This window comes from Heterodontus francisci, chromosome 19 (genome assembly GCF_036365525.1).
Source record: "Heterodontus francisci isolate sHetFra1 chromosome 19, sHetFra1.hap1, whole genome shotgun sequence".
Taxonomy (NCBI): Eukaryota; Metazoa; Chordata; class Chondrichthyes; order Heterodontiformes; family Heterodontidae; genus Heterodontus; species Heterodontus francisci.
The window spans coordinates 43402066-43429300 of record NC_090389.1 but is presented as its reverse complement, the minus strand read 5'-3'; the positions used below and the strand labels follow the sequence as shown (position 1 = coordinate 43429300).

The window sequence follows — 27235 nt, the reverse complement described above, 5'->3', positions numbered from 1 at the left end:
TACACAATATAAAGTCTAATTACACTTTAGTGGCTGAATTAATAGAATTCAATCATTCACACTCTACGCGGTCAGTAATCTGAGCTGAGGATAGATCATCAAGATCAGAATCTTTAACACAGGCTGAGAATGAGGAGCAAGCTTTTCTAGTTTGCAATTACTGGCAAAGGACAGTATTGAGAAACAACACAGCAGGATTGTTAAACAGTAAATTATGAGACATTATTCAAATGAAAAAATGGTTCATGGGAGACCATTCAAGAAGCTGTGGTGCTGCCAGACTTTGGCTATAAAAGGTTTGATTAGAAGATGAAGGAGTTACAGTGTTGAACCGCTTTCAGGTTCTGGTAAATAATGCTTTGGGGTAAGAAACAGTTGGAAGCATCTTCATTTCAACATACTGGGAATGCAGCGAGATAGGAGTTTTACTTAGAACTAAGAAGCAACAAGAGAATGATGTTCAAATGCTGAATGGTCATATCATGTTTAACAGAATAGAGGTAAGAGCATTTGGGAGCAAGACAGAATCATGGGAGGAATGGCGGGGGTTTAAAGAAGAAAAAAATGGCAGCTGGAAACCTGACGTGAACCCTCCAACTTGCGTATTTAACCGGTGCATGGGAAACTCCCATGGCACAGATGGGTTGGTGATTTAAATATGTAAGAAGGCAATTGACTGAAGATTTAACCCTGCATTCTGGCTTTAACTGCCAGTGCACGGGTTTCCCAGACTATCTGAAACCCATTAGGGTCAGCAAAGCCAGAGCACAACGGGCATTGACAGGGTTGTGCAATTGACAGGCTGGAAAGCCTTTAAACACTGAGATATGACACATGCTTCTTTGCCTAAGTGAAAGGCTTTTCCTCACAGGACTTGTTCTGAGAATGTGCTTTTAGTGCTTTGCAGGTGATTTCCAAGAATTTTTTGAGGTCATTTCTGTCACCTTGGAGTTTTTTGACTTTGATCTGCACTGCCCAGCTGCCAGCCTTTAGCTCGGCATGGGAGCTGGTTATACAACTCTTCCTTAGACATCTGATGAGGAACAAGAAGAACAGCAATGACAACATTATCATCAGCAGGAGTAACACCAGCAGGAACAAAAGCAACTACTTCTTAGCCACCTGCTTCAACTTGCTGGAGATGATACCCACAACACAGCGTATACAGGCAGAGGCTCAGCCTTCTGGGCATGACATTTCTTGGCAGCTCATTGCTGACATTTTCCAGCATGGGGAACAAGGCCTCTTTCTCAGTAGACCAGGTGAACGTGCATAGCCAGTCATAGTAAAGGTCACCACAGTCCTGAATTTCTTTGCCTCTGGTTCCTTCTAGGGATCTGCTGGTGACATCCGCAGGATTTTACAATCTGCTGCCTACAAGTACATCTCCCAGGTGACTGATACCATGCTTGCCTGGGCTGCCATTTACTTCCACTTTGCAACTGATGAGGACAGTCAGAACGAGTGGACCTTCAGATTTGCTGCTTTGGCTGGATTGCCACAGGTTCAGGGAGTGACTGATTGCCCACACATGCCAATCAAGGCACCCCCTGAGATCAGCCAGCATTATTCATAAATCGGAAGGGATTCCACTCCATTAATGTGCAGCTGGTATGTAACTACTGGAAGACTATCTTGCATCTCTATCCAGGAAGCTGCCTTGATGCCCTCATTCTGCACCAGTCAAGTTTGCCACAGATCTACTCACCTTCATGCATATTCAGCGGGTGGCTCCTTGGAGACAAGGAGTACCCTCTAAGGATATGGCTGATGACACCTGTGAGGAGCCCTACCATTGATGCATAGTAAAGGTACAACAGAGCCACATGAGCACAAGAGTGGTTACTGAGCAAGCCATTGAGCTGCTGAAGGTGTGATTCAGGTGCCTGTATAGATCTGAGGACACACTTCAGCATGCGCCAGTGAGGGTGTCCAGAATGGTAATGGGTGTCCAGAATGGTAATGGTGTTCTGTGCCTTGCACAACATGGCACAGCATAAAGGACTGGAGCTGCAAGAGGAGGAAGGTGATAACCGCTTTGCATCTTTGAAGATCAGAAGGAGGAGCAACAGGAGGAGTTGGAGGAGGAGCCAGATGTGGCCAGAGTGTCTCAGCTAGCTGCCAGAGATGCCTGCAACAGTGTCAAACAGGCACCATTCAATTAATCCTTGGCTCTGCAGCTATGTGGCACAGCACTGTCTCCCACCCACCCCCACCAACCCAACTATTCCTACAGTCAATGATCCTTCCATTTTACTGACACACATTCTGTTTTCTACTCCTGTCATACCACTCACCTCAAGGCTGATGTCCAGTTGGCAGGCAAGAAGCAATAATGAAAATGATTGGGCAATGGAGACTTGAAATAAAGTTCATGGTGCATAAACATTTACAATGAATGTGACACAGTGACATGCTTTTAAACACCCAAGTGATTTCCCTACTGAAATTATAAAATCTTTCTCTTCCTTTTCCTATTACTTCTCTGTGGCTTCAGCAGAAATGGAGGCACGCTGCTCATTCCCCTCTCTAACAGCTGAGATGCTCATGAATGACGTCTTCTCTGTTTTGGAGCCCTTGAGGGCCCCACCAAGGAAGCCCCCACCTGCACATGTGTAGGGGTAGACTCGGTTATCAGGATAGGAGGTAACTGACTGAGGAGGGGGCAAGAGGGGAGGAGTGGGAGTGCCTTGGGCAGAATCCCCAATTCCATGTGCCCTTTCTCCATCTTCTCTCTCATAGAAAACCTACACTTCAGTAAGGCGCTCAGTGGCCATCCTGTTTAAAATGGCAGATTGAGTGTTCAGGCCACTGGTAAAGGCCAGTATGCACATGGTTGCCTGTCGCATCTGATGCTCCATGCAGGTGGTCACTCTTTCTATGGAGCTGGGCAACACGGCACTCATGCTAGAGATGGACTCCTCCAATCTCTCTCCAAGGATGCATAGTGTTTCTGGAAATGCTGTCAGAACCTTGTACATTTTCTGCTGCTGCTCCAGAATGACCCCTGAGGCTCAGCATTTACATCCAGCTGAGCAGAGCTTGGAGTGTCCTGTGCCATCCGACAGGAACTCTATACAGCTGTCCCTCTCTCCAGCACCTGCTCTTGCTCATTTGGAGGTCCCATCAAGGTTATGTGTATCTGAACTGGTGGACAGTGCTTCCTCAGAGTGTGCAACCTCCGCTGAGGGCTCCTCAGCATCCTCCTGCACCATCACCAGCTTTACGCCTGAAGGACCTGTGAGAGATGAAAGACATGAATTAGAATTGACAAAGGCAAAGGTTTCAAAGGCATCATTGTGCAGATGATCATATTTCAGTAACAGGTGACATCACACCACGAGTGATTGTTGTGTCGTGGCTGTGTGATATCTAATTCTGTCACCAGGTATCTATCTGGGAGACTTCCATCTCTCCATCTCCAATGACCATTAACTACAACAATCTGCTGATTTCTAGTACTTCATGGTTACTACTGAAGGGCCACCTCTAGTTCTTTGCCTCTCCCTGGTGTTCTACGCTCTCTTCTGCAAGGAGAGAAAGCAGAGAGTTATGAGTGTGAAAAATGGAATGCAATAAGGGGATAAAAGGGCAACATTTGTGGAGTATGTCTATGAGGGATGGGAATGAGCTGGCAATAGATGAAGTGAGTGTCAGTGGCTGCTGTTCAGATGGGGGTGTGAGGAGTTGCCTTGACCCTGAGCAGCTAGTTGTATTGGTCTGAGAAATGCTGCTTAGGAAAAGGCTGGTGAAGTCAGAGTGGGGTGGGGGTGGCGGGGGGGGCGGTGGGGGGGGGGGGGGGATGCGGGGAGTAGTTGTCATCACTTGAATGTGGCATTCCACTCATCTTTCCTGCCCTCATGAGGTCATTGAATCTGTTTCATCATTGTATCCATGAGCTCACCTCTTCAGCCACTCCCAGACACTACCTCTTAGTTTCAGAGGCTGGCCTCTTTCTCCTGTCTGCTGGGAAGAGTTGCTCTCTACAGGCCTTTATAGCCCACAGCAGACCTCCAGCAATGCCTGAGAGAACCAGGGGACTGCTTTCCCATGTTGAGACTCCACCATAGAAGTTGCTGTCTGTATCCTGATAGTTGTAGAATGCATTCATTCTGACCACTGCTGAGGTCTCTTTAAGTAGTGAGGCTTTCACTGTCAGGTGCGAGTCAACATCACACCCGCCCGCTCCAATTGGTTAGGAAACACGGAAGCGGGATGCAAATGCCATGGCTGAGTTAAAAAGCCTCAGCAAAGCCCATTCCACGAACTTTCAGGTTCCAACATGATGCCAGCCTCCCCTACTGTGAGTGGGTTAATCTGCTAAAATTCTGCCCACAGGCAGATTTTGGAAGACAGGTTTGGAGTCGCATACCAGGAGCGCCTATGCATCACTGACAGCAGCAACAGCAATAATTTGCACTGAATGTGTCCAATGTTACAATCGTTTTAAGAAGCTTGGTGATTGGAGTGAGGCAGTTGGATCTGACAGCAAAGCAATAGGAGAAGGATGAATGGAGATGAAAAAACAGGGCCATTTGGAGGAAGCTTTTGAAGGCAGAGAAAGGTATCGCAACGCAAGAGGGTTTGGAAAGGGAACTGCAGGTCACAGAAGCATGACAGATTCAAGGATCCTCAACTGGGGTGACACACAAGTGAAACGTTAATTTCTGACAAGACTTTCATTGTCCAGTTATGAATGAGTTTGCATTTATATTCGGTGAAGCAGCAGATGCTACCAGGTGATCTTTGCAGAAGTTGAAGTGCAAGATGAGTGGCACAGTGGCGCAGTATTTAGCACCGCAGCCTCACAGCTCCAGGGACCCGGGTTCAATTCTGGGTACTGCCTGTGTGGAGTTTGCAAGTTCTCCCTGTGACCGCGTGGGTTTTCGCTGGGTGCTCTGGTTTCCTCCCAAAGACTTGCAGGTGATAGGTAAATTGGCCATTGTAAATTGCCCCTAGTGTAGGTAGGTGGTAGGGAATATGGGATTACTGTAGGGTTAGTATAAATGGGTGGTTGTTGGTCGGCACAGACTCAGGTGGGCCGAAGGGCCTGTTTCACTGCTGTATCTGTAAATAATAAATAAAATATGACCAATATGCAGATGACAATTTCAGTGTTTAAACTGAGATAAGAATGAACCAGGGCTCTATTTTTGAGGTGTCAGTAGGCAGTTTTGGTGATAGACTGGATCTGGGAATAGAAGCTTGCAAGATGGAGCAGGTCATAATCAGCCTGAGCAAACCATCAGAAAGGTGATGAACTCAGGATCCCAGAGCCAGCCAGCGAGCACCTTTGGTTCCTGCCTCAGAATGTCACCATAGCATTGGAATGCCAGTAAGCGTGACGTGACTTCTTGACATCTGTCAGAATGTTGGGACCCGCGAGAATCACAGATTTAGCGGTTTCAGAATCAGTTGATGTTCAGCTTATAGAGGAGTGTGCCCACACAGACTTTGCTTTTAATAATTGTAACAAATATTAATAGTATTTAGTCTTATTATTTAATAAAATGGAGAGGACCCAAATTGATCCTTTGTACAAGCCCTCCCCACAAGGTGAGTTCTGTTCTCGCAGTTATCTCAACAAATGCATGAGGATTTCCCTCAGCTAATACCAAATTACTCTGGGGGCTAGGGTTGATCATTGGGTCACTGCTGTAACTGATCTATGTCAGTAGCCTCTCTTGCCCATAAGAGACAAGAGCTGGATAAAGCTCATTTCACCCACCATCCTATCCATATATTTAAAATTAGAAGTGCATAAATATGCAGGTAACACTATACAAGTGTTATTCCAATAAGATATTATCCTAAACAACCAAACTCTTTAGCATTTATCACAAAATATCAGTATGGCTACAAATTAGCCACTGAATTTAAATAAGTCAAATATGCTAATAATATCCACACCCTTTTTGCTGGGTTTTTTTTGCTCTGTGCACTTTTTGAAAGCTACAATCTATTATGTTCCAGCTTGTTTGAATTTTTCTAACATTGTGTAGCCTAGTTGTGGTAAACACTGTTTTTGAAAGCACAGTTTGTTCAGAATAAAGCAACCACAATGGAACTGGTAAAGGGCCAATATAACTCCAGCACAAATCTTTAAAAATTTAAACTGGGCCCCTCCAGAATACATACACTTTTTATCCTAAAACCTATAATATTTCTTGTCCCTGATTCAACGAGTCACGATGCTATATAATTAGCAGTTAAAGAAATACACTGGCATAAGGCCCTACAAATAGTTATTGCCAAAATATTTAAAATCATCTGATCTCCTGGGCAACTGAAATGGATCAGAAAGTATACTGTTGAATCAAAATGATCTAAAATACTTTTTCAATCTCTGCAGGTGGAATTTTCAGCTTAGTAAATTGACCAAAGATGAATTTTAAGAAAATAAAATGATTTCAAAGCCTTCATGACTACTCGATGTCAAACTAGGTTCAACGTCACTGTCACACCAGAAGGCTAAGTGGGTGGGAAGGAGGAGTCCTGGGAACATTTGAGAAGGTGCTAGAATGTCTCATCTCAGGAACTCAGCCTCCATGTACACAAAAGAACTGATGGAAAGGAAGGTTGTATTGTGGGGGATGTCACAGATTAGGTGATTTTTAAGTGTTTATGCTAATACAATAACAAATACAGAGATTTTAAAGCCAAACTAGAGGTTTTCCCGGAATATTTCTTTTAATATAGCTCCTTTGTTATTTGTATTATGTTGCTTTCTTATGAATCATTTGACCAAAGCTCATCAGAAGTGTTATTCGAACTTTTAGTGAAAAGTTATGAAGTGCTTGGTTGATGGCAGCATCCCTTTTGTTACTTTGGAATAAACACATTCACTGTTGTCTTGGGTTTTACTGGAATACAGTATTGCCTTTATAATAAATCATTACAGCTCTTTCAGTGAGAACATCAGGATACCCTAAGCAGTGATAGTAAGTACCCATTGGTTCTATTTTTATTGATTTGTTATAACAAACGGTATACATAGTTACAACTATACATTGACTCAGAAATTTCTGGAATGGCACATCTCATGGTGAGCAACGCGAATTGGATTTTTTTCCTTGCCTTTCAGATCACACTATATTTGTGCCACAAATTGCTGGAAACGCAAATTGAAAATAGTGTCACGATGTTAATGTCACATCTGGGACCTCATGAACGTTGGGTCCAATGGTCTATCTTGGTAACCAACTAAATATAAGGGTAGGGAAAGAAACAGAGCCAGTGCCAGAGAAGGAAATATGGTGAATTTGAGTCAGATTAGAAAGAGAACAAGAAATAAAGGATGGAAAGAAAAATGGTGGATTAAGAGAGACAAAAAAAAGATACAGAGGGAAAGGTAAGAAAAAACATTAAGAACAGTAAGAAGAGGACATTGTAACTCAGTTGTGTTTGGGAATTGTTACATTGCTACTTGAGAAATTAATAATAAGTAAATGGTAGGTAGGCGTGCAAAATGTATAAACATTCTTACTCATATTATATCCCGAAATTATTTTCTGAAATAAATCTATCTAATTTGCAATTCTGAGTGTCAAAACAGCATTACACCCTGAAAATCATTTCCTTCCGATACTTAACAGGAGTGTCGATGGCAAGACTGGCACAAAAATACTGCCAAAATAGATTTTTTTTTAAGTTTTAAAATCCTCTAGGAACAATTTACTCTCGGAGCCCCACCCACCCGACACAGCTTAATTTGTTTCATTTCTAGGCCTCCAAGGTTGAGCTCCACGATCATAACACATGGCATTTATCAGGATCCTGATGACATGAATAACCAGGCCCAAACGGCAGTGGCAAGATTAATTTTCAGTTACATTGCAAATCCAGCAATTACATGGCAGGCAATTGATTTCAGTGGAGAGGCTCCTGGTTGAAATATCTTTGTTTTTGTCGAGGCTAGTGGCAGAGCAGTGCAAATCATTCAGCAGTTTGTGGAGAACTGGAACTTGCAGCATATCTTTTCTTCATAAATTGCTGGATTTTTTGTATGCTAATAGCGGGTGCCGTTAAATTTCTATTATTTTTTCAAGAATTTCTGGATATTGCTTTGTACATAAAAAAATGTTGGGAGCAAGTTCCATCCCACACTGCCCAATTTTCAGTACAATTATTTTAAATCTTCTCAAATCATGCTCAAGGTCCACCAAACGCCACCAAAATTCTCAAATTGCCCTTGAAATGGAATGCCAAAAACGTCTCCACATACTTCACAGGTGCCAATGGATGGAGTATGCACTACGTACATTCTGCCCAACAGTACTCAATATGCAGCAGCCTACCATTACAGACTGCTCTGAAAACAGAGCAGAAATCGTAGTGCCGCTGATAGTTGTGGGGCCAGAAGCAACATAAACACTCCTCCTAGTCCGACAAAAATCTTTCCACCACAGCCTTCTACACAGTGGAGCCCCTCCCCAGGATTGACTTCTCTACCATCATTCACTTTAATGTTTAACTTCCAGTTCAACTTCATGAAGGAGCAGCTGGATTTCCCCCTCTCTGCTCTTTGCCACTTTCATTGGTAAGCTGCCTGTCAACAGTCCTTGACCACTAGCAGCTCGTTGATCCAATTCGAATGAAGCATGAAACTGGTTCAATACTCTCACAATTGCCATTGGGTGTACAATTCACTCTGCCCTCCGCCCACCTGATGAATACTTCAATTGAAAATTGGTTCTGATTAATTTAAGCTAGACAACGGTGCCTTATATTTGTGTAGTGACCTTATATTCTAAAGCATTGCCAGGATGACATGCTGCACAATCCTCATCATAGCCTGGCCGAGCATGTATTTCTCAAAAGAAGTGAATATGGAAGAATAAGTAACCTCAGGCTGCCTATACCCATCCCTAAATGTCCATTACAGTCCAACTTTAGCTGAGCAACAATAAAGGAGGACACAAAATAAAATCTGAAAAGTGATTAATCCAAACAATCTAATTCTTAAATACAACATTTCAAACCTGCCTAGTTTCCAATCTTCTGCCACTCCCAATGTCTTCTGGGAGCTTTAGTGATATTGACAAAACCACTTCCTTCATCTGCTGAGCCCGGATGCCTGAAAAAGGGATATACAATGCTCCAGGAATTCTGGATGTTTTTAGTGTTTCTACATAAAGAATTTTTCACTCCTAGCTAAGTGTATTCTAATTTATTCAGCACACGTTTTCAATGATATGTGTGGATTCGTTTTTCATTGCGATTTTAATCCTCATTTTCTACTTGCTTATATTTTTATTTTCTCACCAACTTCATTCTTACCCTCCTTTCCTGAAGGCATTGACTCCTCAGTAGGGTAAGATTAAATAATTGCTAAGCACCTCTTCCAAGTGGTTATTCTTCTTCTGTGCGCCTTGATAGTGAGCTCCTCAAACAGATGAGACAACATATTTAAGACTGATCGTGCCCTCATAACAACGCACACATAGGTACACTTCCCCAAATATCCTCGTCTCCCCTCCCTGGAAGTAATTTGCATTTATTTTACAAGGGAGTTATGCCTCTTGTTCACCACTTTTTGCAAATAAGTTGACTCCATGCTGGTGGTTGGAAGTCCTGTCCCATCAATGTTCCAAATCCCAAAAGGCCCAAAGAAAATTTGGGGCCATTATGTTCAGAAAATTGTTAAGTTTTTTCTAGTAGTTTTATTGCTGCACACCTCTTTAGTGACCTACTAGTGAATATCCTTCTTGATGGAAGATAAGTGAAAAATCTTTGGGGTCAAAATGGCTTCAAGATAACATATTTAGTAATTGATGTTTGAAACTAGGTGATTCTTGAGCAACCTAACATCTGAACCAATAAGGTCTGCATAGCTCTAAGGCACTATTAATGACTGACTAGCCAATCTAGCTCACCAATGAAACTTTGAGAGTTAGACTTGACAGTAGAGGTCAGAATTTTTCCTAGTCGGCCCATATAAGCTTGCAAGCCAAGGTCTTTGGGTAGTCAAGCAGTAGAAAGCTGCACAGTTTAATCTGGCTAAACTCCAGAATATCTCTGCACACACAGTGGCCTGGGTTTTGTTCCCAGCCTGGCGAGGGGGCCTGGAGAATTGGAGAGGCAGCGGCCGCCATGGGACCCAATGCCCGGATTGCCAGGCCCAATCTTCCCAGCGGCAGGGAAGATCTGTAGCGACCCTTCTGCCACTCTGTAAGGGTAGCTGAGTTAGCATATGTAAATTACATATCTGCATGAATTAAAATGCAAACCACAGCTATCTTACATTCAGATCCAGATCTCCAGCACAATGTGCAGCACTCGCATGCCTTCACTTTCCTGTCCAGGGTAAGCTGGCGCCACTGAGATGGGGAAGGGGTGAACTCTGCACTCTGATGTGCGGAGGGGGGGGAAGGGGGAACTCCGCACTCTGATGTGCGGAGGGGGGGGAAGGGGGAACTCCGCACTCTGATGTGTGGAGGGGGGGAATGGGGGAACTCCGCACTCTGATGTGCGGAGCGGGGGGAAGGGGGTACTCTGCACTCTGATGTGCGGGGGTGGAAGGGGTAACTCTGCACTCTGATGTGCGGGGGTGGGGAGGGGGAACTCTGCATTCTGATGTGCCGCGGTGGGGGTGGGGGGAAGGGGTGAACTCTGCACTCTGATGTGCGGAGCGGGGGGAAGGGGGAACTCCGCACTCTGATGTGCGGAGCGGGGGGAAGGGGGAACTCTGCATTCTGATGTGCGGGGGTGGAAGGGGTAACTCTGCACTCTGATGTGCGGGGGGGCGGCGGGGGAACTCTGCACTCTGATGTGCCGGGGGCGGGGGGGGGGGGGTCGGGAAGGGGAAACTCTGCATTCTGATGTTCAGGGCGGGGGGGGAGGGGGAACACTGCATTCTGATGTGCCGGGTGGGGGCGGGGAAGAGGGAACTCTGCATTCTGATGTGCGGTGGGGGGGGGGAGGAAGGGTGGAACTCTGCATTCTGATGTGCGGAGGGGGGTGGAAGGGGTGAACTCTGTACTCTGATGTGCGGAGTGGGGTGGGGGAAGGGGTGAACTCTGCATTATATATTGCTGTTTGCAGGGCTGGCAGCCTTTTAAAAATCGCGCCAGCACCTGCTCCTTCAATAGGTGATACCGTGAATGGCATCGCCAAGGCCACCCCCGCCGCCCACGATTGCGGGGGGATGGGGGAGGTGGTGGGGGCGGACGGCTGCCATCCATAATCACGGAGGTGTGGGCCCTGTGGTGGGCGGCTGGCATGGAACTACAAAATCCAGCCAACTAAGCTCTCCAGATTTAAGAATGTGATCTTAAGGGGAGAGAGTGTGTATGTACTCTTTACGGGACAAATCGTGGTTCTATAGTTGGAGATTTTTCAGTACTTTAGAGATTTTTAAATATGGTCATGGTACCTGTTATGTCAGATAGCTGGCTATGCCTAAAAAAAGCAACATTTTTCTTCACACTATCCTGTCCTCACCATCATCGTTGAGACTGATATGAACTCTCTTCACTTCTCTGCTTCCCACACAGGCCTTCGCATAATTTAACACTTCTTAATTTGCCCTTTCTTTATGTATTTATTTGTACTAAGTGAGCTATATTTAAAGTAACAAGTTATTGATGTTTGCCTTGTTCTACAGCCTTTCAATAGTGTGTGAAAACCCTTGTACCTTCTTGTGGACTAAACAGTTGATATTAGGGTTGAAAAGTGACATAATTCATAGAGCAACCAAATGAAAGAAGATATGAACTTCCTATTTTTGCTGTCACATTGTAAAATTTCATTTTCTTCTGGATGGTTAGATCCATAGAATGTGAATGGTGACCTTTATGAAATCAGAATTTTGAAAAAGAGCTGTTGAAACTGAACTTGACTATATTTAACAGACTAAATTGAGTGAGATTAGCTAAACCTTTCAGTATGTCAAGCAGAAATGTGGAATCTTTTTAGTTATCAGTATTAACGTTCTCCAAAAAATAAACTCATCATATTCCCTTCTTTATATTACATCTAAAATTTCAACAACTCTGCTTCCAGTTTTCATCATTTCCTTGCCTTCACATGGCCCATCTCCGACTCTTCCCTTCTTCAAATATTCTCTGTTGAATTTTAAGAGACCTCCTGCGATGACGTGGTGGGTGGGGGAGTGGGGACAAGCCACCGCCGGCAACGGCATTCGACATCAATGTGCAGGCGGGGTGCCATTTTTAAAGGGCTTGTAAGCCCTCAATGGAGATTTAAAAATTAAAGGGCCGGGTCAGTTCAATTACCAAAAAACAGAATTAAATTACCTTTAAATTCATTTCCGATTCCCCCCCCCACCCCCGCCAATGACATTTCCAAACATTCGTGCCTCTTTCCCCCCCCCGGAATTCGAATAATGAGAATTTGACCTTCCTCCACCCCGCCCCCACTGCAAAGTTCGGCAACTTTGCCCTTTACCCCTTCCTATCACCGAACCACCCCCGACCAATCCGCATCATTGTTACGTCGCTCCTTCGCCCCACTGCACAGAGAAACAATCCTCCTCCCCGCTCCCCACAGGCGTCACACCATGTTTCCCCGAACAGGGATTCAAAGGTGCGGCATTATCGGCCACCTGAATGAACATCGGTGCGGCGATTAAGGAGGTGACTGAACCCTCGTTAAATCAGGTATGTAAATTAGTTTACATATTCCCAATGCCGAGCAGGGCTGCGGCCGCCATGAGGCCTTGCCGCCACAGCCGAGATTGGCACAGGGCCTCTCATCGCCAGGGTCGGTGGCGGGTCTCCACCACACCGATCTTCATTCCCCCCACCCCCGTCACCGTTCCCAACGGCATAAGGGCTGTAAAGTCCAGCCCTCTGTCTCCATTTCTGGACACAGCCTGTCAACTAATATCTATAAGCCCGCTACTCATACAGCTACTTTGACTACACTGCTTCCCACCCCGCTTCCTGTAAGGGCGCTATTCCATTCTCCTAGTTTCTCTATCGCATCTGTTTTGATGATGCCACCTTCAATACCAATGCTTCTGATATGTCTTCCTTTTTCTTCAGCCGAGGATTCCCCTCCAACTGTGGTCAACAGGGCCCTCAACCCTGTCCATCCCATTTCCACACTTCTGCTCTCAACCTTTCCTCTCGATCCCAGAGCCACGATAGGATTCTCCTTGTCCTCACCTTCCACCCCACAATCCTCTGTATTCAACAGATCATCCTCTGACATTTCTGCCACTTCCAGTGTGAGGCCATCACCAGACACATCTTCCATTCCCCTCCCCTTTCAGCATTCCAAAGGGACAATTCCCTCTCTGACAACCTGGTCTACTCCTCAATCACCCCTGACATCACCTCCCTTTCACACGACATCTTCCCGTGCAAGTGCAGGAGATGCTCCTTCCTTCCCACCATCCAGGACTCCAGACACTCTTTCCAGGTGAAAGTGACTTACTAGTACTTCTTTCAATTTAGTATGCTGCAGTCGCTGCTCACAATGTGGTCTCCTCGACACCAACTAGGGATTGGATCATTGCTTTGCGGAATGCCTTCATTCAGTCTGCAAGCATGACCCTGAGCTTCTGGTCGCCTGTATTTTTAATTATCATCTTCATTCCCAATCTATCTGACCTCTCTGCCCTTAGCCCACTACACTGTTTGAAAGAAGCTCAAGGAACAGCACTTCATCTTTCAATTAGGCTTTTTACAGGCTTCCATTCTCAATATTAAGTTTAATGATTTCCAATCATGACCATTGCTTAATTTTTTAGTTTAGTTTAGTTTAGTTTAGAGATACAGCACTGAAACAAGCCCTTCGGCCCACCGAGTCTGTGCCGACCATCAACCACCCATTTATACTAATCCTACACTAATTCCATATTCCTACCACATCCCCACCTGTCCCTATATTTCCCTACCACCTACCTATACTAGGGGCAATTTATAATGGCCAATTTACCTATCAACCTGCAAGTCTTTTGGCATGTGGGAGGAAACCGGAGCACCCGGAGGAAACCCATGCAGACACAGGGAGAACTTGCAAACTCCACACAGGCAGTACCCAGAAATGAACCCGGGTCGCTGGAGCTGTGAGGCTGCGGTGCTAACCACTGCGCCACTGTGTCGCCTCTACAGACAGCAGTTTTAGTAATGATTCTGCTTTCCCATTTACACCTCTTTTAGACCCATCTTTTGTGTCTTTACTTATCCCATTACCATCTCCTTTTGCCTTGTACCATCATCCCTTTTGTCATTTTCATTTCTCCTGTCTTCCACCCTATCACACACACTCCCTTTTGTTCTTCTACCCTCCCCGCTTCACCTGCCTCTGTACTTGCTTAAAACCATTTCCAGTTCTGAATTAAATGTATTTCTTTCTCCAAGGAGGCTGCCAGACCTGCTGAGCATTTCCAGCATTTTATGTTTTTGTCCCTTCTTGCATTGTGCCACCAATCATGGCAGTAAAATAAGATGTTTGTTTAGAAATTGATGACTTGAAAACTTTTCCACACAACTAATATTTTTATAGCTGCTCAATTCTGTATCAATGAAAAAAATGCAAATTGACTTTCATCATACTGGTCTAGTTTAAACCAGTTGAAGAAATCACAGTTGCTATTTGGTGCATTAACTACAATCTATCAGACCATTGCTTGTAATGCTGAGCTGGTGTGGAAATTATGTCAATATTGAAACCATTTATTTAGTTAATCAAAAAGCCTGTTCAAGTCAGTTGTAAAGTTTCCATTGCCATAGTGAATCTATGTGGGAACATCCTACTGACGTGCCAAGGAAATCAATCTAAGCAAGGTAGCATGAAAAATAGATTGACTTGCTAGTTTAAGCAAATCGTGTTTTTTTCATATGGTCCTTGAGTTTAGAAGTAATGATTTGCTACAAGAAGACCTGAATTTCACATCATGCAATTTCAGAATTATATCTCACTTAATTCAAAATCCTGCAGATTTATGTCACATACAGTCTCCCTGGAATTGTTAATGATGTTTATAATGAAGGGGAACATACTTCACAAGTGAAGTAAGAATTAGTGTAATATTTAAATGACAAGAAGCTATAATAACGTTCACAAGCCAATCCCGCTCTCTTTGCAATCTCTAGATCTCCAACAGTGATGTGCATCAAACTGTTAATCACCAATCTGCATTGAGCTTTGAAATTACTGTTTGCAATATTTGCATACAGAAGATTCATGCTTTATATGACTGCCCTCTGTCCACTACTGTAACAGAGGTGGTAACCTAGTAAATAACGAATGCATGAGATGTTTGCACATTGATAGCAACAATAATGTGCAGAGTTACATTAACTGATATGTTTCAGGAATATATGTTGTTTTGCATGGGACATGAACCACAATACACAACGAATAACTTTGGAACCACTTGGAAGCTAAACATATAATGGCAGTTAAACAAAATTGAATGTAGGAAATTCAACTGAAAGATAAAGATTGTCAGCACTAAAGAGAAATTATCAAACTGTATGTTATGCAATAAATCACAGCATTTTTCTTTTATGTTCAGACTCAGCAACTGATTAGTTTGTTGGCATTGTAGTTTGCTCTGGAATACACTCAAGGTTCCCCTTCATTGTAAAGTCAAATATCCTATGCAAACCTTTCTGTCTAAAAGTCAAGGCCAGTTTTGTAGAATATAAACATAAATAGGAACTGTCTATTTGCATTGCATAGAAAAAAAGACTGATGTTGATGTATAGTCTGAATTATGCAACTTCTTTGGTGAAACTATTTCCTTTCTACTTTTAATAGTTCAGATTTTGACATGCCTTATTATTCTCAAATGAAAGGCTGTTGGCAATGGTTTTAGAATTGGTATGCTTGCTACAAACGTATTCAAATTGTTGCAATTTAAAAGAAAAATCAAGTTGCAATTTAAAAGAAAAATCAAGTTGCAATTTGACCTGTTTCCTTATTGGGACTTCCCTTTTGTCATTACTGTGCTGGATTAAGTAATAAGTCTTTTTCCAAACTATCAAAAGCAAAATTGTATTTTTTTTACTATTGACAGACAATGTAATTTCTTTTTCTTCCACTTTAGATGGAGGTACATGTGAAGTAATAGCAGCACACAGATGCTGCAACAAGAATCGAATTGAAGAACGATCACAGACTGTAAAGTGTTCCTGTCTGCCAGGGAAAGTAGCTGGGACAACCAGAGCCAAACCGTCTTGTGTTGATGGCAAGTAAATTAAATCAATAATAATTCAATTTAAAAATAGCAGACAGAAATGTGTTAAATATAATGCTAGTCAGATTTCAGGCATTGTAACCTGTTCAGTGGCCTTTATGATTAAATTTCAAACTTAAATGAATTAGCAACATAGATGAGTCTTCAGTCTTTGTAATTAATCAGATAAATACTGACCTTTGAAAGAGTAAACAACAAAACCTAATAGGAATAGCTGTTTATATTTTATGTGTATTACAGCCAAAGCACAGTAACTTATTTTATTCCAAATTGTCTATTGTTACTTTGTCTCCTTATAAGATGGAAGTCACTTTGAATCACTCTGTAGCCATAGTACACAATATTTGAGGTTCATTTCAATTTATAGGACAATGAGTGCTTATTACAGATGTAAAAAATGGTCTAATATTGTTACCTTGAGTGCTGACATACCCAAAGGACAAGATGTTAATTTAAGGCCTTGCTCAAATTTTGGGCCATATCTTGTTATGTATGTATCTTGAGATGTATCTTGCGGCATATGCTATTAGTGTATATAATTTACTATACAGTGAATGTAATTTGTGACATAACTTGCTGGAAGTATAAGTCGATACCAGCATGGTGGGGGCAACCAGGATGTTAGTGAACAGTGGGAACCAACTGTCTACTTAACCAGTCGGATTCAAGGATTGAGAAAGAAACGGAGGAACAATGGAGAAGGAGGGCAAATTAGTGCCAACTCAAATACAGGAAGAGAAGTAAATAGAAAGAAAGATAGGATTAAGAGAGAGAGAAAAGAAGGGACAGAAAAGAAAAATAGGGGAAAAAAATTAACTTTTCTCCAATAATAATTTACTACCTGCAGAAATGCAGTTTAAAATTGTTCCCTTTCTGGATCAAAGAGGTTGATTGGCATTGCATTGTCACATTGTTAAAAGGCTACTTACGCTGTTAAGTATGAGCTCTAACTTTCTGTGGTGAGTTTAATACTCAATGTGTAAATCCGGCAAGATCTTAAAAATAACAGGAGGTGGGGGGCTGAGGATGAGATGTTGTTTATGCGAGGAAAATGGGGGAGTGGCATAAATCAACCAACAAGTTATGTGGATTCTTAACTCATGGTGTAATACTTCTTCCCTTACACTTGCTGGACAATTTGCACGTTGATAACAGTGGGTGTCATGAACTCAGCTTTACTTTTCCAGAAGGATTTGGCTCATTGTGATGTCCACTTTATTAGATTGAGAAACTTGTGTGCTTTTCCAGAAGAATCGTTCTGTGATCTCTTTATTACAATTCAGACCTTGTCTCCGGTCTTTAAGTTGAATTAATTTTGGCCTCTTTTTCAAATTGATAATGCAAGAAATATTTTATGGTCTCCATCCATAGTACAAGGGATACACAAACATCATCCACAGCATTTATTTGTTAAGTAAAGCTATCCAACACTTAGCAACCTTATGAATTCTATATAATTATTGTAAAATAATGTTTTATTACCATAAAAATTCTGCATAAATTGCAAACTAATCTGTGGTTATTTTGGTAAAATTTTCTTGTGTATGATTTGTCTGTCAGACTCTTGATTCAGCATGCATCTCTCTCCTATCAACTGCAGCCAAGAATACAAACAAGCAACTTGTTTGCATGTGGCCACCCTGTTAACTGTTCTGTAAGCATATAAAACTATGATCTGCCGCAGATATTTGGCTTTACTTGACAGGTACAATCAATTCATCTGATACCATTATATTGTGATCCTCAAACATATTACAAAATTCACATACAAAGGCTTCAGGAATTTAGGTAAATATAGGATCAAAAAACAAGAGTACAAAAACAAGTTCACTTCCATATTTGACAAAGTATACAAGCTGTATCACAGATGTTAAGAGGTAAGATAGCTCCATGGTATAGTGCATTGGCTTACTGACATGTCTTGCCATAAGAGTACCAGGATACAGATTGCAGTTTCTGATGCCCCACAATGTGGGCAGCAAATTTGCTTTTTGTGCTAGCTTCAGTAAAATTGTAACTCTCTTACACATATCAAAGAATTTCACCTGCGAGCAGACAAACAAAATCTTTTCCACAGTAAAGGAAATCTTTTCCCATGAGGAATTGCATTTCTTAATCAGTCTAGGTAGTTGGAGAGGACAGAAGGAGGAGAAAAAAAAATCAGAGAAAAAAATTATATCCCACTGTTACGACCCGGTGAGAAAGGGGGCTAGGGTTCCCTTTCAGCCTTCACCTGGTCTTACCGTAACAGGGTTTAATTTAAACACACCGTGTTTTTAGCTCCCCCTTGGTGAATCCTTGTTCACCACTTTCCAATTATAAAGGCAAAGAAACCAGCACAAACAGGTTTTCTTATGTTTGAAGAAAGATTGAAATTTATTAAACCTAAACTCTAATTCGGTTGGCACCTACGGATACACGACACGCCCACGCTAGCATACATGTGATACACACATGCAAATAGAGTCAGAAAAGAGGTAAAGAAAAATAAAATGGAAAAGTTTGAGGCAATATCTGAAGAGTTTTTGTTACGGTTCTTTAAGCTCTCTGGAGAGTCCTTGATTGTAAGTAGATCTTGCTTTTTGTTGGGGCCCAGTATTCTTCTTAAGCCTTGTTCGTTGTAGGAGACTTTTCTCTCTTGGGGTTCATGTGTCTTCAGTGGATTCAGAGGCTTGTGGGAAAGAGATGGGAGCAGACAGGAGAGATCTTCTCAGTCCAGGAGCAAACAGATGCTCTCAGTTCAAAATGTTTGTACAATTCAGAAAAACCCAGGTTGTCAAACAAGTTAGTCATGTGACTAACTGGTCTGACCATGTCCTGGATTGTATCACCTTTGCAGTCTCTGGAATTCTCCTCTTACACACAATACCAAGTGATCAAGCTCCATTGTGGGTTGAATGCATCAGGGAATGGTCCTTTGTCCTTCCAGACACTGTCTGTTAATATGCAAATGTCTTTTCCAGCCACGGGTGATCTGTTTAACAAGTCCTTTCTTCACTCCAGTAACAGTTTAAAATCGATGTTCATGAAAAAATTAATGTGCCTCATTCTTGGCAGGTGGGGGCCTAGCATGACACCCACTTTCACATTCCTTACTCCTGGCTAAGGAACAGTATATGAATTGGGGATATTACCATATTAGCAGTTTAGGGTCTTGCCTTAGATACACAGCTACATTTATGGTCGGCACTGCTTTTTTGATATACATAAATGATTTGGGTATTGGAATACAGAGGAAAATGCAAAATTTGCCAATGACACCAAACTTGGAGGTGTGGCAGATAGTGAGGATGATACCAGTCGACTGCATCAGAAACTGGCTAGCAGAATAGCAGTCAGTTGGCAGATGGACTATGGGATAGTCAGCAGCAATATAGACTAAATGCTAAAGAGTGCACAGGGACAGATGGGCCTCGGGGATCAAAGACAGTGATCGTTGAAGGTGGCAGGACATCTTGAGAAAGTAGTTCGCAAAGCATATGGGAACTTGGACTTCATAAATTGAGGACAAAAGCAGAGAAGTTATACTGAACATTTATAAAGCTCTGGTTAGGTCACAACTAGAGTATTGCGTCCAGTCCTGGCCACCACTCTTTAGGAAGGATGTGAGGGTCCTCGAGAGGGTGCAGAGGAGATTTACCAGAATGATTCTCGAGGTGAGGGATTTTAGCCTCAGGGTTAGGTTGGAAAAGCTGGGGTTTTTCTCCCTGGAGCAAAGGAGATTGAGGGGAGATTTGATAGAGGTGCACAAGATTATAACAAACTTAGATAAGTTAGACAAGGAAAACCTGTTCCCATTAACTGATGGTGCAAGGATTAGGGGACACAGGTTTAAGGTTTTTAGAAAAAGATTCTGGGGGATGTGAGGAAGAACTGTTTTACACAGCGAGTGGTAATGATCTGGAACTCGTGCCGACAGGGGTGGTGGAAGCAGGGACGATGAATGGTTTCAAAAGGAAATTGGATGGGCTCTTAGACGTGCAAGGTTGAACAACCTGCCATCTGATTTTGTGTGGAGAAAAATTCCTTCTTCTGAAGACTTGAACGCATGTGAGAGCAGCAGGGAGAAGAAGATCCCAAACAGTGTAGTTGCGAGAACACAGCCCTGTTTCGGCCACTCGGGATAGGAAAGGGGTCTGATGAGGCCTGAATATGCTGAATTGTGCCTTTCATATTGTCATGGAATGAGGTGATGATACTTAGTAGCTTTGGTGGACATCCGATCTTCGCTAGTAGTCTGAAGAGACCACGTCTGCTGACGAGGTTAAAGGCTTTGGTGAGATCTATGAAAGCAACGTAGAGGGGCATCTGTTGTTCACGGCATTTCTCCTGTAGCTGGCAAAGGGAGAACAACATTTCAATGGTGGATCTCTCTGCTCGAAAGCCACATTGTACCTCAGGGTAGACACGCTCATCCAGCTTCTGGAGCCTGTTTAAAGCGACTCGAGCGAAGACTTTCCCCACTATGCTGAGCAGGGAGATTCCACGGTAGTTTTTGCAGTCACCGCGGTCACCCTTGTTCTTGTAGGGAGTGATGATATTGGCATCGCGCATGTTCTGTGATACTGCTCCCTCATCCCAGCACAGGCAAAGCAGTTCATGGAGTGCTGAGAGTATAGCAGGCCTGGCACTCTTGATTATTTCAGGGGTAATGCCGTCCTTCTCGGGGGCTTTTCCACTGGCTAGAGAATCAATGGCATCACTGAGTTCCGATTTTGTTGACTGTTCATCCAGCTGTTCATCATGACTGGCAGAGACCGGGCTGCATTGAGGGTGGTCTCAGTGACAACATTTTCCTTGGAGTACAGTTCTAGGTAGTGCTCCAGCCAGCAGTCCTTTTGCTTGCGTTGGTCAGTGATCGTGTCCCCTGATTTAGGCTTGAGGGGGACGATCATCTTGATGGTTGGCACAAAAGCTCTCTTAATACATTCCTCTGATGTTTCCGGTGTCGGAGGCCAGCTGAATACGACTGCATAGGTGTTGCCAGTAGTCATTTGCACAGCGCCTGGCTATTCTTTGTGCAGCGCTTCTGGCTACTCTAAGTGCTACGGATGTTAGCTCGCTGGGGGCTTTCTTGTAGCTCAACAGTGCAATGCGCTTAGCGGCTATGACGGGTTCCAGCTCTTCAAAGTGAGATTGAAACCAGTCTGCATTCTGCTTCTCACCTTTGCCATAGGTGATCATTGCTGAGTCATAGATGGCGTCTCTGATGTGGGCCCACTTGGTCTCTGCATCCCCTGTAGGAGTGTTTTGAAGGGCTTTTTCAAGTGAATTTCAAAACTTATGTAACAGCTGTGGATAAGAAATTCTGTTAGTGTTGATGCACAGGCAGCCCTTCTGCTTGGAGTGATGCAGCTTCTTTTGCTTGAGTCTAATTTTGCTGCACACCAGGGAGTGGTCGGTGTCGCAGTCCACACTGTGGAAGCTGCGTGTGATTTGGACACTGTTTATAGAGGCTTGCCTTGTGACGAGGAGGTCCAGCTGGTGGCAACGACGTGATCTTGGGTGCCTCCATGAAACCTGGTGACAGGGTTTAATATGAAAGAACGTGCTGGTGATGCAGAGGTTGTGATAGGTACACAACTCCAGCAATCTCTGTCCATTCTCATTCATCCTTCCAATGCCATAGCACCCAAGGCAGGAGGGCCATGAGTCATGGTTGGCCCCAACCTTGGCGTTAAAGTCCCCCAGCAGGAACAAATGTTCAGTATTGGGAATGCTACTAATGATATTATGGAGTTCCTCATAGAACTGGTCTTTAACTTCAGGTGGGGAGCAGAGTGTTGGAGCATAGATACTGGGTAGGTGAACTGGACCAGAGGCAGTGATCAGTTGGATGGACAGTATGCGTTCTGAGCCATTTGAAGGTGGCTCTATCATGCTGAGCAAAGAGTTTCTGATGGCGAAGCCCACTTCATGCTGTCTTGGTTCTTCAGGATCCCTACCCTGCCAGAAGAAGGTGTAGCCTTGCTCTCTTAGAGATCTGCTCACAGGAAGGCATGTCTCCTGAAGTGCTGCAATGTCCACATGGAGTCTACTGAGCTCATTGTTAATTATGGCGGTCTTCCGAGAATCGTTGATTTGTGCAAGGTCTTCCGACAGGCCAGGACACATAGTTCTGATGTTCCAGCTTGCAAAACGAAGGGCTGGTCCCTTCTTTCCTTTTTTGGTCATGCGGTTTGGTGCGGTGTTACAGTCCACTTGCTGGGCAATGACCCTGAGCTCCAAGCACCCATTGAAGCAGGTGGACTGTGGCGGGACAGAACCTTGCTGACTGGGGGCTGCCCAGTTTGAGGCGGGTGGTAGCTTTCCGGTGAGATGCAATGACCTGTCCCACTGACAAAGGCAACCCGTGGCGCCCAATCTCTATGACAACTGAGCTGACTTATAACCTGTAACTGCTGCCTTCCATGTTGTTTTGGTCGCTGTGAGGCGACGATGGAGTGACCTCTCCATAGCGCATGCCTGGGCGGATGTATGGAGGTTGTGAATTGCCCAAGCATCAAACCCCCCCTCTCGGCCTTCCTAGTGGGGTGCAAAGGAGTGCAGAGCACAACGTTTAGCACCGGTATGGCTGCAGGAACTGCCAGAAACATGCCAAAGGTGACACATGACCGCCTTCGGGGTTCCGCTCCAGATTTTCTGTTAGGGTTTACTCCCTTCGCCATGGTCTCTCCCGCGACTTTGTTTTAAAACCCCAACATTCAGGCTATTTTTCCAAAATTATTTGCTGGAAACATGGCAACAATAACAAAATCCCAAAACATGACAAGGTCCTACTATAAATCGGCATCCAGAGGCTATTTCAATTTGTTGTATCTGACTAGACTGAATAGCCCCGATAACAACTATGAGGTATGTTAGTAGCGAGGGGAGGTTCAAAACTCATAAGAAGTTCCGGTGCATTGGTATGTGGTATTTTAATGGAGCCACCTAATAATATTACTTCTGGGTCTGGCATCAAATGCACGATAGTGGGTGTGCTGTAGACCCACATAACTGAATCTCAACTGGAGTATTTAAAGGGCCAACCCAAAGATGGAATTTGGAACAGTTAAGAGTGTGCATAAAGGGAGTGAGAAGTTTCTCGAAGGATTTAAGAGGGTCAAGGGTCATGCCTCGATTTAACAATGCTTCACGATGCACTGCTGGGTGCAATCAGCAGTAGGAGAGAGATACTCTTCCCTGGCAAGGTGTGGCTGAAGATGGTTGAGGTGGTGAGCAGCAGGGGCATTCTACCACACTCCTGGATTCAGTGCAGGAAGCACTTTAATGACCTAACCAGATCAGGAAAGGTGAGTTCAGTTACATTCTCCGACATCCTTTTGGACACATCAGGTCCCCTGTACTTCACTTTGCCTTGTGAAGCCTATTCCATCACACCCACTTACCGTACAGGCGTACCATCCTTTTCTTTCTATGCACTCTCACATTCCCATCTTTCCATCCACCAGTGCCACTCACCCTTGTTCTTACGCAACTTTTTGTCTGATAGACGCAGAGTATTTGGTGAGGTGACTATCAGGTCAACACATGCCATTACAGTCAGCTGTAGGCCAGTCTTGCCCTGGTTGCAAGAGAGCGCAGAACACAAGGGCGAGGAACAGAACTGGAACTGGTCCTCCGTATATTTCATAGTTGACAGCTGCAGAGGAAGAGATGCTGGAAATCAGTGCCGTTTTGTCAACCCCAGCCATCGGAGATGGAGAGATTGGGACCCAGCAGTGACCTAGTAACGGAATTAAATATCAGCGAGCCACATGTCATACAACACTTAGTCATGTTGATTTTATATCAGCAGCAAATCAAATATGATCATCTTCATAATGTTGCAACATTCTTATATCGCTCGTACTAATTCATATCTTTTCTCTCCCTTGGGGCCTTCACACACGTACAACAGCACTTAGTAGACCTCCCAGACAATGAATCGTCAGATGAGCTGATTTCTTTTGAGGGTGCACCATCCCAAGACTCATGCTTCCCACACATCAGCACAGAAACTCACATTCCGGTGTGTCCAGTTAGACAGATTCCACCTGGTGATTCACAGCTCACAAATACATAAGAGTAGACAGTGGATCGCTATCGAGAGTCAACATTGGAGGGTGCAGCCTATAATGTAGGAAACATGGCAGCCAATATGTGCACAGCGAGCTCCCATAAACAGCAACAGATAATGACCAGATTGCACAGTGGCGCAGTGGTTAGCACTGCAGCCTCACAGCTCCAGCGACCCGGGTTCAATTATGGGTACTGCCTGTGCGGAGTTTGCAAGTTCTCCCTGTGTCTGCGTGGGTTTCCTCCGGGTGCTCCGGTTTCCTCCCACATGCCAAAGACTTGCAGGTTGATAGGTAAATTTGCCTTTATAAAATGCCCCTAGTATAGGTAGGTGGTAGAGGAACATAGGGACAGGTGGGGATGTGGTAGGAATATGGAATTAGTGTAGGATTAGTATAAATGGGTGGTTGATGGTCGGCACAGACTTGGTGGGCCGAAGGGCCTGTTTCAGTGCTGTATCTCTAAATAAAATAAATAATTTATTTTTAGCGATGTTGATTGAAGAATAAATATTGGCTAGGACACCGGGGATAACTCCCCTGCTTTTCTTTGAAATAGTGCAATGGGATCTTTATATCCATCTGAGAGAGTAGATGGAACATCTGCTCAACTGGACACAGCTGCTGTACCTCAGGGGTCATTGTTGAAATGAATAATCATTAAGGGCCAGCAGAAAATCTGCAATGTACTGACAGACCTTCCACACACAATGTCCATGATTGCAAAGAGAATGGAGGAGTTCAGCTCAAGCATGAGTGGGCTGATTTTGCAGGACACTGAAAGGATGTATTTTTCCAGGGATAGACTGACCAACTCTATGGAACTTCAATCAGGGCATTCAAATGAGTCCATGTAGGCCTTGCAGACTCTGCCAACATGTCTGGAGCCTTAAATAGGATAACAGACACCTTGACTTTGGCTTTATAGCTCATCACTGATCTGCAGCAAGCTGCTCTCCAGCAGAGTGGTAGAAAGAAAAAAATGTAGCATCTTTCATGACCTCTATGTTCCAAAACATTTTACAGCCAATGTAACACTTTTGAAGTGTAGTCACTGTTATAATGTAGGAAACTCAGCAGCCAATATGTGCTCAGCAAGCTCCCACAAACAGCAACAGATAATGGCCATATAATTTATTTTTAGTGATGTTGATTGAGGAATAAATATTGGCCAGGTCACTGGGGATAACTCCCCTGCTCTTCTTTGAAATCGTGCAATGGGATCCTCATATCCACCTGAGAGGGTAGATGGGACCTCGGTTTAATATCTCATCTGAAAGACAATATCTCCAACAGTGTAGTACCCAGTCAGTACTGCACTGGAGTGTCAGCCTAGATTTTTGTACTCAGGCTGTCCTGGAGTGGAACTTAACCCACAACATTCTGAACCAGAGGCAAGAGTGCTACCAACTGAGCCGCAGCTGAGCAAATTGTGGCTAGCCCATGAGAGGGATGATGGCAAAAAGGGGACATAAAAGTGGGACCTCCACTCAAAGCGCTTCCACTTATCACCCATTTCCTCAGCCAGCGCCCAACAGGCTGCCTCCTCTCCCAGTGGCCAAGTCTGTCCCTACACAGATGCAGGCAGAGCAATTTTTGACAGGACCCTTATGGGCTCCAACACCCAGAAGTTGTCAATAAAGATCATCTAAACAGTCCAAGCAGGGATCAGGGCAGCCTGCATCCACCTCTGCTGAAGCTACAGGGCATGCACCACGTAGGAGTGGTTGGAAATGGAAAAGGCAAGCTTTGTAGTTTCACAAGGGTATGCATATGGATGTTTGAACAAAATAGCAGAAACTTAACATTTTATCAATCACGTAAAATTTATTATTTTGAACCACTTTCCCGTTCCTGCACATTCTTTGTTGCCGGGTGGCATCTCTTCAGTTTTTTGTTGATTAATGGGAAGACATGAATTGACAGGGACCAATGGTGGATATGCAATGGGTAGATGGTAGGTTAAGGGCTGCTTTGTGTCAGTGGGATTGGATGTGGGAGATGGTGAAGAGTGATTGTTACAGTTGGTCACTTCGACTGGACCATACAGTTATAAGGTAGTCCCTGGCAGCAATCTGAGCAGCCAGTGATGGGCACCATCTTCATCCTCTGCCTCCTCTTCATTGGATTTATCTGCTCAGCACCTTGTTCCTCTTCCAGCTCTAGGCCTTGCTTCTGCACTATATTATGTAGAGTGCAGTAGGCCACAATCATTCCAGGTGATGTGTCCTGAAGGGTGCCTCCAAATCTGTCCAGCCATTTGAACCACATTTAGAACATGCCAATTGCTTACTCAATTACATATCTGGTGGTCATATGGCTTGCATTATGCCACTCTTGTGCTTCATTGGTGGGAATCCTCATGGGTGTCATCAGCCATGTTTGTCTCCAGCAGCCACCTCATAAATCTTTTTGCAGGTCCAAAGAGATCGGGAAGCTTGGACTGCCAGAGGAAGAAAGCATCATGGCAGCTCCCAGGGAATTTGGCACACACTTGCATAAATCTTTCCTTCCTGTTGCACACCAGCTTAACATTGATGGAATGGAATCCCTTGTGGTTTACAAATTCTCATGGCTGATCTGAGGGTGCACGGATTGCCATGTGTGTGCAGTCGATGACACCCTACTCCTGTGAGAAACCAGCCAGGAACACAACCCAAGCAGCTGCTCATTCACATCATGGGCAAAATTCACACAGTTGCCCCTGGAAACAATCCATCAATAACCTCCCTTATGCGTTTATACGCAGCTGACTGGGAGATCTTGGACATGTCTCTGATAGCTCCCTGAAAGGATCTGGAAGCAAAAAACTTTAGGGCGGTAGTGACTTTCACAACCGCTGGTAATGCGTGACTGCCACCAGGTCCAGCAGGGGGCAAATATTCTTCGAGGAAGATGAAGGTGTCTGCCACCACCTGATGCGACAATCTCAGCCTCCGGCAGCACTGTTCTTCTGAGAGGCTCAGGAAGCTGAGTCTCTGCCTGTACACCCTGCTACATG

At 44.0% G+C, this 27235-nt stretch overlaps 1 protein-coding gene across 3 annotated transcripts in view; it reads left to right on the top strand.

Annotated features, from left to right (window-relative positions):
• Positions 1–27235, top strand: part of LOC137380038 (chemokine-like protein TAFA-1) — a 563202-nt gene that overhangs the window by 373919 nt on the left and 162048 nt on the right. For all 3 annotated transcript variants that reach the window (XM_068051560.1, XM_068051561.1, XM_068051562.1), the window contains exon 3: positions 16025–16165. In XM_068051560.1, the coding sequence (XP_067907661.1) occupies positions 16025–16165 (141 nt within the window). The remainder of the gene's footprint in view (positions 1–16024; positions 16166–27235) is intronic.